The sequence below is a fragment of the Lepisma saccharinum genome, chromosome 15, assembly GCF_977018435.1.
Source record: "Lepisma saccharinum chromosome 15, izLepSacc3.1, whole genome shotgun sequence".
Lineage (NCBI taxonomy): Eukaryota > Metazoa > Arthropoda > Insecta > Zygentoma > Lepismatidae > Lepisma > Lepisma saccharinum.
Window position 1 is genome coordinate 57,153,571 of NC_139243.1, and position 13,300 is coordinate 57,166,870.

The window sequence follows — 13,300 nt, forward strand, 5'->3', positions numbered from 1 at the left end:
TTTTAAAATCGGTTCATAAATAAGAAAGTTATTTAAGTTTTTAAAATTTTATCCTTAGAGTTATGCACACAGCAACACATTAAGAAACTAATATTTTTAACACTCTTTTGATATCCGTTGGAATTTTTAAAATCGGTTCATAAATAAGAAAGATATTTAAGTTTTTATAATTTTATCCTTAGAGTTATGCACCCAGCAACACATTAAGAAACTAATATTTTTGACACTCTTTTGATATCCGTTGGAATTTTTAAAATCGGTTTATAAATAACAAAGATATTCAAATTTTTCATTTTGCCCCTGAAATTTTCAGAGGTATGCAACCACGTAACACTTGCCCCTGAACATATGCAACCAGCAATACATGGGTGGGCTACCCAAATCTGAAGTCAGATTGCCGAAATATCTAATAGGAACCAAGATAACAATCTGCCGTATTTGTAATCCCTGTTTGCTATGCAACCATCAAGACAACATTTTGAATTTGGCGCTATGATTAAAATCTCGGCAACCCGCTCGACTTTTGTAACGTAACCATGTAACCGAACCGTAACCAAAGAATGAAAGTGTAACCAGTTAATCAAGTTGCAACCGCTCACTAGCACGCGATACACAAGAGAGAGTCAAAGACTGTTCCGATTGCGTTACCATATAAGTGAGACCTTGAGATGACGTCCGCCCAAGAACTCTTGCGGCAGTAAGGCCATAGCATAGACATTCGCGCAAGGATCGTTGCTTCTGAATCCTGAGTGTGTATCGGAGACTGGTAGAATGTGGCGGCGCAAGGAGTCTTGCGTTAACTTCAGCTGAGGAAAGGAGGTCATCTAATACGTTTTTCTTAAGAATTTCTTAAAAGGAATTCAATTCTAGTTCATCTATTGTAGATTTTAGCTTGTTTAATATTTCTACGAAGGAGTGAGAATATTTGGGCAATTGATATTAAATAATTGCAGATTATTTCTTCCTGCTTTTATTAGTTGGTTAGAGAATTCGTTAAATTCGTAAAATACATTATCTTTGAAGAAATACAACATTCCGTTATTGTATCTAAAAGAAGAATCCATATTTGGTGGCACACCTGGGAAATTTCTGGTTATTAGACCATGCTGTTTGGGTCTTAAAGTGCATTCGTCTATTTCCGTAAAATATATGTTGTTATAAAATATAAAAGTGCGTCCGGAATAAGTGTTTACAACAGTATGAATTCTCGATCTTGAATTGATGTCAAATTCTGCTATAGATTTAGGATAATCGCCTAATAAAATTAAGGTTGGGTAATCGAACATGTATATCATCTTTGTTTTCTGCTTTTTAATCATACTATTTGTCCTGAGGGTCTTTGATAAACTGCGGTAACTCTTTCAAAATCTGATGGTAAAAAGGTTAACCAATCAGTGATTCGTTGCAGTCCAATCGCAGCTGTAGAATTATCAAGGTCAAAAATCCAAACCCATTTGTCATAAAACGCGTACAAAAATTCATTTACAATTACAAACTGATTAATATTCGTTAATTCGCATAATTTAGGTTGTTTCTCTGCTGCCTGTTCTTCTTCTTCTTCATCTTCGACATGTTTGTCTTCGATAGTTTGTTTCTTTTTCCCATATAAAGATTGTATGGCGAGAATATCATCATTATATAATTCTATTTTGTTTGTGTTAAAAGCGAAAATGAGGGAATCTTGATTATTATTATGAGATATTCCAAGAGCATGTCCAATTTCATGCAACAAAACCAAACAAAAATGTTTGGTCACCAGGTGTATTATCGTCTACTTGTAGATAGCACGATTCGTCTTGATCGAGATGGATTTCGATAGGAGTATTCGCACTGTTTGGATAAGTTGCATGACCTAAGACACCTCCTTTTCCATCTAATACAGCAGTGCAGTGTCCGCCTATTTTATGATTTCTGTGTGGATTCCCACGCTTGTTAGATATAATAATATCATCATTTTGTGAGTCCACTTCGAAATTTAAATCTGTGTGCTGACTCCACGTTTCAAAAGCGGCCTCAGCTATTCCTTGGATTTCCCTATTAATTACGGCATAATACCATTTAATTGTCTTACTATTCCATTTATATCTTAGCATGTTAAATTGCATTTCATCATCGTGGACGCCACATCTCGGACGGTTCATTAATTCTAAAGTTGGTTCATCCAAAATTCCATTTGACTCTAAATGATAGTATTCTTGGAAAATTTTTAAAGCATTTTGAAATGTAAGCGAATCTATTTGCGTGAGTTCGTTCATGGGATTAGGTATATATCCATAATTATGTAGATACGGTACTGCTGATAAAGTCTGATTAGGTTCACATAATCCAATATTTAAAAATAAAAATAATGGAATAAACCTGCTCATTTATTATTGATAAATTTATCTCTTATAAATGTCACGCAATTACCTAGATGCTCAAGCAGTGAAATATATGCTTAATATGCCATTGGAGTATATCAAGATGAATGATTTAGAAATAGGTCAACAATACGAAATTACTAATGGAGAAATTGTAAATACAAAGCATGGCCAAAAAGTCTGCCTTACATTAGATAACAAATACAGATTACATTTACCGGATCGTTATAGTAAAATGTTAAATAATCAAGCTATCCAAACACTTGTAAAAGATCAAACTAAACTGTTATATAAGGAAAAAAAGAAATATTTGGAAATCAGACTAAACACGAAATCGAATTCGTATACATTATTTCTTATAAAAGGAACAATTAGATGAAGAATATGACAGCAGAATAGCATTTCGAGGATCTATTAATATAGTTACGTTTAAAGGATTGGAGAATAACTTTAAAAATAAACTACTTGCCAAAAAAAAAAATATTGAAATAATTTTAAGTATCCTTTGAAAAATCCAGTCACGTTACCATTTTCTAAAAATAATGTCTCAATTTGGTCTAGTGATGGTTTTACTTTAATTGAGGTCTTGCTTGCTATTAGAGATGGTTATATGAAAATTTACAGGAAGAATTTGTTGGCAATCCATGTCATTGTGAATTTTTAAAATATAATAGAAAAGAATCAAATAGTCCTTATGGAATTTGGGGACATGAAATTTCTGATCTATATATTGAAAATATATATCAAGATAAAAATAAATTTACATTATCTATTGGATCGTGAAAGGTTTCAATAATTTTACATAAATAAATAATGCCGTCAGCTACTATACCCGAAACTATATTACAATATGAAGAAGATGGGGAAATAAAAAAGTTAATAGTTCCACCAGGTGATTAAAATGTGAAAACTCTTGAAAAATATATCAATTCGCAATCTCCGTTTAGCTCAAATAATATTAAAATTAAAAAACATAAGAGAGATGATATATTTGTAATTAGATCGCCATTTAGACTATTTCTAAAACAAGATATTTCAATTGGAGATATACTTGAATTTAATAATGTATTAGAGTTGTAATTATTTTTCATTACCTCTTAACCCTGGCAAATTACCTCTTAACCCTGGCAAATTACCGGGGTTTTATAAAATGGGTAGTTTTCACAATTTTGACATGTTCAGCGATTTTCAACAGTTTTGAGCCTATTTTGCTCAATAATGAAGTATGTTTTTTTGTGTCATTGCATATTTTAATATATTTTTAGTTTTTCAGTTTTTTAATGCGATTTTGGATGGTTTTTATTAACTTTTTTATTTTATAGATTTCTAGATTTATTTTTATTATTTAAATAAAATTGATATTTTAAAATTTTGATATTTTGATTGATATTTGATTTTATTTTTGTTTAAAACAGCCAAAATTTTGAACTTGCGGTCGGACCGGCGAAATCACTATACTACTAGTTACGATAACAAATATTTCAATCAATGTACCTGAAGCTTGATTCAAGTCGATTTCAACAAGAATTTGTCGTGTATAATATGTGGTTGGCAGACGTAAACATGTCTACGGTTCGGTAAGTGCACCTGCACTGGCTTCACTACATTCTTTACTCACGTTCTCGAGCAAGGACATGAAAGATTCAGTGCTGCTTCGAACAAACTACGTGTTGATTGGAGTTTTACTTATGTGCTGCAAGGAAGCATTGTGAATTTTCATTGGCGTTGATAATACATGAAGTATCACGTAAACGTACAGTGTTGTACGTAATCATGTCTAGCTAAAACAAAAGGAATTAATAGAGACTTGTCATGATCATCGTATTGATTTTTTCAGGTTAATAGTCACGAAATTTCATTTAATTGTAAGGGATTTGTGTAAAAGTTACAATTATTGCTTATCTCAGAATACACATGTGGTGGCTTCTGAAGCCAGCATGCACAGGGTATAGTAGTCATTTTTTCATGGCCATGTCAAGCCCAACAGGGCTTGGTTATGGTAATCTTATGGAGCTCATACCGTGTAAGTCACTCGAATTTCTCTAGTATCAGAGTATCATGATAAATACTTCCCGTGAAAATAAGAGTTCGATGCTTATGTGTGCATATTATGCTTAAATCCATCCTTTGATATTAAATTGGATCTATAGTAATTGGGTAGCTCTGATTTAGGATTGCAGGAAGTAAATTTTAATTGCACAGTATTTAATATCAACAGTAAATTTTCAAGTTTTCCATTAGGTGTTAAGTACAGGGTATTCCATGTTGATGTTACCTTGAACATATTTTGCATACTGTATATACGGGTACAAGTATTCTTTTGTTATAGCAAGGAATTAAAAACATATTATTCCAATCTTTTATTGTAGATAGTTTCTCAATAATACAACTGTCATATACTTAGTAAAGAGTTTATAATCTACATATATTATTTTTGTGCATACATGTTTGTGATTTTCCATACATAAAATATTCTATTCAAAGTGTTTATGAGTATTGCATGAACTAATGGTGTATTTTCTTACAGTGGGGGGATCTCTCATTAGTACACTGAGTTTTGTCGCAATTTATTCTAGGCTAGCTGAAAGTTGAATCTGCTGCATAACTTGCAAGGGAAACTGCATATCAGATCAATATTGTCAAAATTATAAATATACATATTTACCCTGTTTGAAGGCCACATTTTAGTTTTTATAATGGTAAGAATTAAGGGTGGGATTGCTGTTGTACCATATCATTAGTATCAGTGTGGCTCAGATTGCATACTTAACTAGGGGTAATTAATAATAATTACTGTAACTAATTATCACTGATTTAATTTGGCGTTAGTGTGTTCAGTTAAAACAACATCAGTCCTAAAGTGTTCTATTAATATAGTCACGTTTGTCTTTTATTTTTAAGGGAAAATTTGGTTCTGGTAATCCTTTGAGTTTTGTCGTATACTGTAGTACCTCTCAGCGTTCCTAGCTACCGAGACCCATGCTTTCAAGCATGGTAAGTGCAATAGTGTTCAAGAGTTCGCATGTTTTCACTGTCACTGACTGACAGCCTGTCAACCAAGGAGTTTGAGTACATGGACACGTTAGTTCGTTGTTTGAGGCCAAGAACCAAAAGGGTTCTTAGAACTCTTCATCCAACTGAGTTCCTTCTAGAAGCAGTAGAACACTCGAGAACTGGTATTCTGTGATTACATATTCATATCCTAATTGTGATCCGTATTGTCTGTTTGAAGCATACTAAAGATTTTGTAGTTTTCTGAATCTTTTGTTTCTTGACTTAAGCAATAAAGACTTATACATTTGTTGAAGATTAGGCACACACAGGAGATGTACTACGTACATCTACGTATGCAACGGCATACCATGCCATTGCTCTAACCACTGAGCTACCGAGCCAGACTGGCTTTCCCTGATTCCTCGCTATCGCCATTTTACCTGCGTGGAATCTGGCGAGGCCAGGCCAGGTCGGTAGCTCAGTGGTTATAGCAATGGCATGGTATGCCAGAGTCCCAGGTTAAGTCCTGGTCGAGCCTGCATTTTTCACTGAAAATTTCTACGTTATACAATTGCGTTTGATGAAAGGTTCCCAGTTTATATGTCATCATTACTTTCTCTGCTTTTACTGGGGAATTTATCATATGTCACTGTTCAGCATGTTAAGAACAATTTTTACAGTACACAAAGGCATTAAACCCCATCAATTGACTCCTTTACTTCAAAGTTGAGAATCCCCACACCAAAAAGGGGCAAGATTCAATGGATTCTTAGTTTCAGCATTCACGTTCAGTAATAAGTCTGGAGTTGCGCCTGTCCAATTTTGACTTTCAGAGCTAAAGCTCCATGTTCTTGCACCTACAGTGAGCTATAAATCTAGGTTCATCCCTTCATAAAATACAGCACACCTTTCTTTTATATGAACTTTTATGACATTTATATGCATCAGAAAGCTACACATTAAAAGTAGCTTCTCTACAGCTACAGCAAATCTTCCAAAAATGTAGCTTTGTTGCAGTTACATCTACGTTTACCAAAAAATACACTTTGTTCTATGTGATAATGGCCGCTTTACTACTTTTGCATAAGAAATAAACCAACCATGTGGATAATCAAAATAAACGCTTAGCACTTGTACTTACTAGAATGTAGGTTTCGTTATTATTAACATGAGACCTTCAATGGCAACAGACACCAAATCAAAATATTAATGTACATTGATAATATCTTCAAAATGATTTTCTTTTCGCTTTTTTATACAAAGAATTGCATTGAATACAGTTGCATTTTTTTTCTCAACCTGTGGTGCAACAGCCCGTAAGGTCCAGGGTCTACCTGATGACTGCCTGCCTCACTACCATATCCCTCAGCAGAGGTGTTCAATCATCCAACCAGTTATGCAATGTTGTGTGGTTAGCACTACAAACCCCCCGTTGCTGTTGTAGGTCTCCATGACTGGATTATGCTACTCATTCATAGCTTCCCAATTTTTCCACGATGGTAGGTGGGCATGGTGGCATGCACTGGCTGAAATCTCATGAGAAAAGTTGTTACACTTATCCAGGAAACTTGAACCAGCGTTCTTTCCCTACCCTGAGCTCAAAGCCTGATATCTTAGAACACACGGACACAGTGCGGGACAATTGTATTTGGTAGTAGCTAATAACAAAAGAGTTTCCTGAAGCTTATGCAGATGGCTATTTTTAAGATTGCCCAGAAAAACATGTGATACTTATGGATTTATAATCATTGCACTAAACTGAGACATTTTTTGTTAAAAAAAAAATATGTCACACTAATATTTTAAATATTAGAATACTTTATCCAGAATGTTGAACTCAGGCAGGTGGGTACCAAAATAAAGGAGAACATACAGGCATGTTGAGAACTCAGATAACCTGAAATATGTGATCCTTCATTTTCCAATTGTCGATTTTTTTTAAAAAAAATCCCTTTACAATAACGTTTTCTAATTTTACCAGCTAATATGTAGAGAATATTTATAGAAGCAATTTGTAATTTCTATGGCATTCATGTTTACAAGGAATTACTATCTTGAAAGCATTGTAAGCAAAGAGAAGGGTGAATGGAAACGTGTATTTATGCCTAATAAATTTTATTGGAGTGGACATTGTGTGGCTGAAAATGTCAGGGAAATACAACACCTAAAACACTTTCTGAATTATTTGAGGCATCCCCCAATTCTGACTACTGTGAATGAATTACTCTTACAAATGTTCAACCCCAAGACTGGTTCCCAGCCTGAAAGAGACTAATGATGTGTGGTCATGTAAGACCAGGAGTCGACTTTGAGCACTGAGAGTGAAGGTGAGGCCTAAATGGAGTTCAGAGGATGAGGCCATGTGAGGCTGCAGGTTGACCTTGAGCTTTGACACTGTGCAGTGGCAGTCCTTAGTGAAATTGGCATCTCTGGTCACAAGTAGATATGGATGTGGTAACTCTTGTTTACCCTGCAACAGAAAAAAAAGAATTAGTGAATGTAAATGTGAGAGGGAATGACAACATAATGTCACACTATTGATATGCACAAAGCTTTATTGCCAACCTAATGAAAATTACATAAAAAATATGAATATTTATTGAATAAATGGTAAAAGATATAAATGGTAAAATATATTATGTATTCATTCTTGAAGGAATAATATACATCAAATTTGGCACACACAGGAGATTTACTACATAGAACTTTAAGCAAGAAATGGAGGAATGACTGGATTCCACACAGGTGAAACAGTGGAAGCAAAAAATCAGGCGAACCCAGGCCGACTCTATATCTCCATGTTAAAGTAATGGCATAGAACATTAGAGACCTGGGCTGGAGTTCTGGTTGAGTATGCATTTTTTGCTGAAAGTTCTACATATTAATATAAATGTATTTACCTTTTCATGAGTACATCACAATCAACAGTTTATTCTACTCTCCTTTCTTTTCATTGATTTGAACATGTCAATCATTCTCATTATTTACTCTGAAAGTTCAACTACATTTGTATCATTTTTTTCAGTTACCTGATCAAAAACTACGTGGAAGAACAGGAACGAGATGTCCCAAAGTCAATTCCACATTTGCCAGTGTTTGCAAGAAACTTAAGAGAACAAGAGCAGACCAAAGTACAGAATGCATCAGGAGAGAAGAGAAATTTGAGGTTGAACCTGCATCAAAAACACTTGCAAGCAAGACACATGTTGTTGGTTCCAAGCCTAAAAACAGAAGAAAACAACGTATAGGTCCCATTTGCAACAACACTTTCTCTGACAAAAAAGACTTAATAACCCATAAACATCATATGCTTTTTAATTATTCAGATTCCATGAAAACTCTTGTCCATGAAGCTGAGCATAATAGAGTGTTCCCACAAAACAGAAACCTCTCAGTTGTTCAATTTGAAACAAGGATTTTGCCCGCAAAGGAGATCTTAGTGTACAAATGAATGTACACTCAAAACAGAAGCCTTTCAATTGTTTAATTTGCAACAATGATTTTTCCCCGTCAAGTTTATCTTAATGCACATGCAAGTTGTCACACTGGAGAGAAGCCTTACAATTGTTCTATTTGTAACAAAAGGTTTTGCCTGTGAAGATCATCTTAATCAGCATGTGCGGGTCCATATATACGAGTGTGGTTCAATAATTATTGTCCCTGACAGATAAGCAGTATTATTTTTCCACAAAGTCCCCCTTGACAGTAATGCACTTCTTCCACCTATGCTGTAAAGCCACTATGCCAGCTTCAAAGAATGTCTGTGGCTGAGCCGTGAGCCATTCTTCCGCAGCGTCCATAACAGTAGTATTTAGAGAAAATGCGTCCCCTTGAGGTGCTCCTTCAACTTCGGGAACAAATGAAAGTCACTAGGGGCGAGGTCGGGTGAGTAGGGAGGGTATTCCAACACATGGAAACCAGCAGCATGGATTGCGGCACCAGTAACATGCCTTCTATGTGCTGGAGCATTATCGTGGTGAAACAGCACTTTTCGCCGCAACATCCCACGCCGTTTCTCCTTGATTGCTTCGCGTAACTTAGGGATTAGGGCAGCATAATAGTCCCCAGTAACAGTGTGTCCCACCAGGTAGTCAATAAGGAGCACACCCTTCGCATCCCAAAAAATTGTGGCCATAACCTTGCGTGCTGATTCTTGCACCCTGAATTTGCGGGGGGAGGTGAATTGCTGTGCCGCCACTCCATACTCTGTCGTTTGGACTCGGGATCATAGTGGTGGAGCCATGTCTCATCCACTGTCACAAATCTATCACAGAACTGCTTCAGGTCTGCCCCCATCAGCTCCAAACCAGCCCTTGAACATTTAACTCTGTCTTTCTGTTGTTCACGGGATAACATTTTGGGGACCCATCGCGCTGACACCTTTCTGAATCCCAAGTGTTCATGCACAATGGTTTCCACTGAGCCTACAGAGATGTGCATGATGTCTGCTAACTGTTGCACCGTGATTCTTCTGTCAGCTATAATCATGTCATGCACAGCATCAATGTTTTCTGGGGTGGATGCTGTTGTTGGAGGACCAGCACCAGGGGCCTGTTGACAGCTTTCCCTGCCGCAACGGAAATCGCGGCACCAGTTTTTTACCACCTGGTAGGTAGGAGCCCCATCACCCAACACACTGACAATGTCCTCATGAATCTCCTTTTGGCTTAGCCCCTTTTTCTGGAGGTACTTGATGACAGCTCGTTGTTCGGTTTTCTCCATTTTTCAAACTAAGTGCCACCTCTCACACCTAAACCGAGAAAAACAAATTTACTATAGCACCCACGGTTCTGAAATTTTGCATATAGGCATCTAAGACATTAGGCTACAATATCCCCATCATTCATTGTAATTCATATCCTTTAAGTATGCCGGGGACAATAATTATTGAATCGCCCTCGTATATATAACCAAAAGCAATAAAATTCCTTTTCATAAACAATTAGGAGAGAAGCCTTTCAATTGTTCAATTTTCAACAAAGATTTTGCAAATAAATACCATCTTATTGAGCATGTGAGAGTTCACACTCGATGCCCTTTAATTATTCAATTTGCAATACATATTTTGCCCGTAAGGGAGATCTTAGTATACATATGAATGTTCACTCAAATGAGAAGCCTTACAATTGTTCAATTTGCAACAAAGATTTTGCCTTTAAAATTCATCGTTATAGGCATGTGAGGGTTCACACTGGAGAGAAGTCTTTCAATTGTTCAATTTGCAATAAAAATTTTGTCTCTAAATTGAGTGTACATACTACCTTCCACTCAAGAGAGAAGCTTTTCCAATGTTCAATTTGCAACAAAGGTTTTGCCCGTAGAGAGCATCTTAATGTGCATGTGAGGGGTCACACTGGAGAGAAGCCTTTCAATTGTTCAATTTGCAATAAATATTTTGCCTGTAAAGTTAATCTTAATGCACATGTGAGGGATCACACTGGAGAGAAGCATTCAATTGTTCAATTTGCAACAAAGATTTTGCATATAAATATCATCTTACTGAGCATATGAGGGGTCAGACTGGAGCTAAGCCCTTCATTTGTTCAATTTGCAATAAAAGTTCTGTCCGTAAAGGAGATCTTATTGTACATGTGACTCTTTACTCAACAGAGAAGCCTTTCAATTGTCAATTTGCAACAAAGGTTTTGCCTGTAAAAATCATCTTAGTGTTCATACTAAAGAGAAGCCTTTCAATTGTACAATTTGCAACAAAGGTTTTGCCTGTAAAAATCATCTTAGTGTTCATACTAAAGAGAAGCCTTTCAATTGTACAATTTGCAACAAAGGTTTTGCCTGTAAAAATCATCTTAGTGTTCATACTAAAGAGAAGCCTTTCAATTGTACAATTTGCAAGATAGATTTTGCCCGTAAAGTTGATCTTAATGCGCATGTGAAGGGTCACAATGAAGAGAATCCTTTCAATTGTTCAATTTGCGACAAAGGTTTTGCCCATAAAGATCATGTTATTCAGCATGTGAGAGTGCACACTAAAGAGAAGCCTTTCAATTGTTAAACTTGCAATAAATATTTTGCCCAAAAAGGAGATTTTAGTGTACATATGAAGAATGTTCACTCAAATGAGAAGCCTTTCAATTGTTCAATTTACAACAAAGATTTTGCCCACAAGGTTCACCATATTTATCATGTGTAGGTTCACACTAAAGATAATCTTTTTGAATTTTTTAATTTGCAATAAATATTTTGCACGTGGAAGAGACCTTAGTGTATACATATGAATGTTCATGAAAAGAGTAGCGTTTTAATTGTTCAATTTACAACAAAGGTTTTGCTCGTAAGGCTAACTTTATGTGCACGTGAACATTCACAGTACAGAAAAGTTTTCCATTGTTGAATTTGCTAAGATGTTTTGTCTGGAGGTGTACACTTAATGTACACATGAAGCTTGACAGTGTAGAGTAATATTTAAAGTGTTCAATTTGCAACAAAGGTTTGGGGATTGAAAGACTTCTTAATTTGAATATGTGCATTCATGCTAAAGAGAAGCCTTTATTTTGTTCAATTTGTAACAGTTCTTTTGGCTGGTAAGATAAGTTTAATATAATAAACATATGAGGATGTTACATCTCTAGAAACTGAATTTGTGTCAAGATTTTCCTGTAAAAATAACTTCTGAGTACACATGGGGACACACACACATGAAACAGTAATTGTTTAATTTGAATGAAATATTTTCTCTGCAAACATAAAGTTATTATGCATATGAGGGATTACACACCAAACAGAAGTCATGTAGGAAGTATTGCACGTTGGAAGTATTGATTTGTGTTGAATTTTTATAAATCATACCATCAGTGTTTGTAAATGGATTTCCAAATAGCGATCTCTTGACTCTGTGCACATTTTACATGGTTTAAGATCTTGACATCTGCATTATCAGAATCAATTGTCTGCATATCAGGAGGAATATCTCTATATCCAGCAGGGATTTCAATCATGCTTTCAAACATGCCACCAGTAGTTGAAAGATAATACCGATATTTCATTTTTAACAGAGCAAACCGTTACTTATGCCTATTCCATATCCAAGATACAAAACAGAGAAGATAGCTGTCTTAGCTAGAGGTGGTCACCCTCCGGAGGGCGACCCTCATGAGGGCAGACCTTACCCTCACACTCACCCTCCGAAGACTTGTGAGGGTGAGGGTGTGTGAGGGTGAGGGTGACTGGTGAGTCGTGAGCGTGCGGGCGAAGCCGAGCCGTGAGGGTGATTGTGAGGGCGACCTGTGAGTCGTGAGGGTGAGGGCGTGTGAGGGCGAGGGCGAAAGACGAGTCGTGAGGTTGAGGACGTGTGTAAGGGTGAGGGCGACCTGTTAGTTGTGAGGGTGAGGGCATGTGAGGGTAAGGGCGAAAGGCTAGTCGTGAGGGTGAGGGCGTGTGACGGTGAGGGCGAATTCGAGTCATGAGGGCGAGGGCGTGTGAGGGTGAGGGCCATGTCAATCCATGAGGGTGAGTGAGGGTGAGGACGAAATGCGAGTTGTGAAGGTGAGGGCGTGTGAGGGTGAGGATGAAGTCGAGTCATGAGGGTGAGGGTGTGTGAGGGCGAAAGACGAGTCGTGAGGGTGAGAGCGTGTGAGGGTGAGGGCAAGAAAAATCCATGAGGGTGAAAGGCGAGTCGTGAGGGTATGTGAGGGTGAGGGAGCCATGAGGTTGAAGGCGTGTGAGGGCGAGGCATGAAAGTGAGGGAGATTGAACGAAAATGACCACCTCTTGTTTAAAGTTGGATCCGAACTACAATGTGCCTCCTCACCAGATCTAGCAAGAAATAGGCTCTAATATTTTTAATTCGTTTCATGGTGTTTCTAGTCCAAAAATGCATTTTTATATTGCCTATAAATGCCTATTAGGTGAGTGCCTATTTCGCTTAATCGTCCTTAAAATGCCTATTCTGCAATTTTTGATTACTTTATCTTTGTTATGCGCCTTAG

At 36.6% G+C, this 13,300-nt stretch overlaps 1 protein-coding gene across 1 annotated transcript in view; it reads left to right on the forward strand.

Annotated features, from left to right (window-relative positions):
• LOC145999490 (uncharacterized) overlaps positions 1–8,899 on the forward strand; it is a 114,510-nt gene extending 105,611 nt beyond the window's left edge. Inside the window, exon 4 of the mRNA XM_083136451.1 lies at positions 8,380–8,899. Coding sequence (XP_082992577.1) covers positions 8,380–8,602 — 223 coding nt within the window. The 3' untranslated portion in view covers positions 8,603–8,899. The remainder of the gene's footprint in view (positions 1–8,379) is intronic.
• Positions 8,900–13,300: the final 4,401 nt, after the last annotated feature.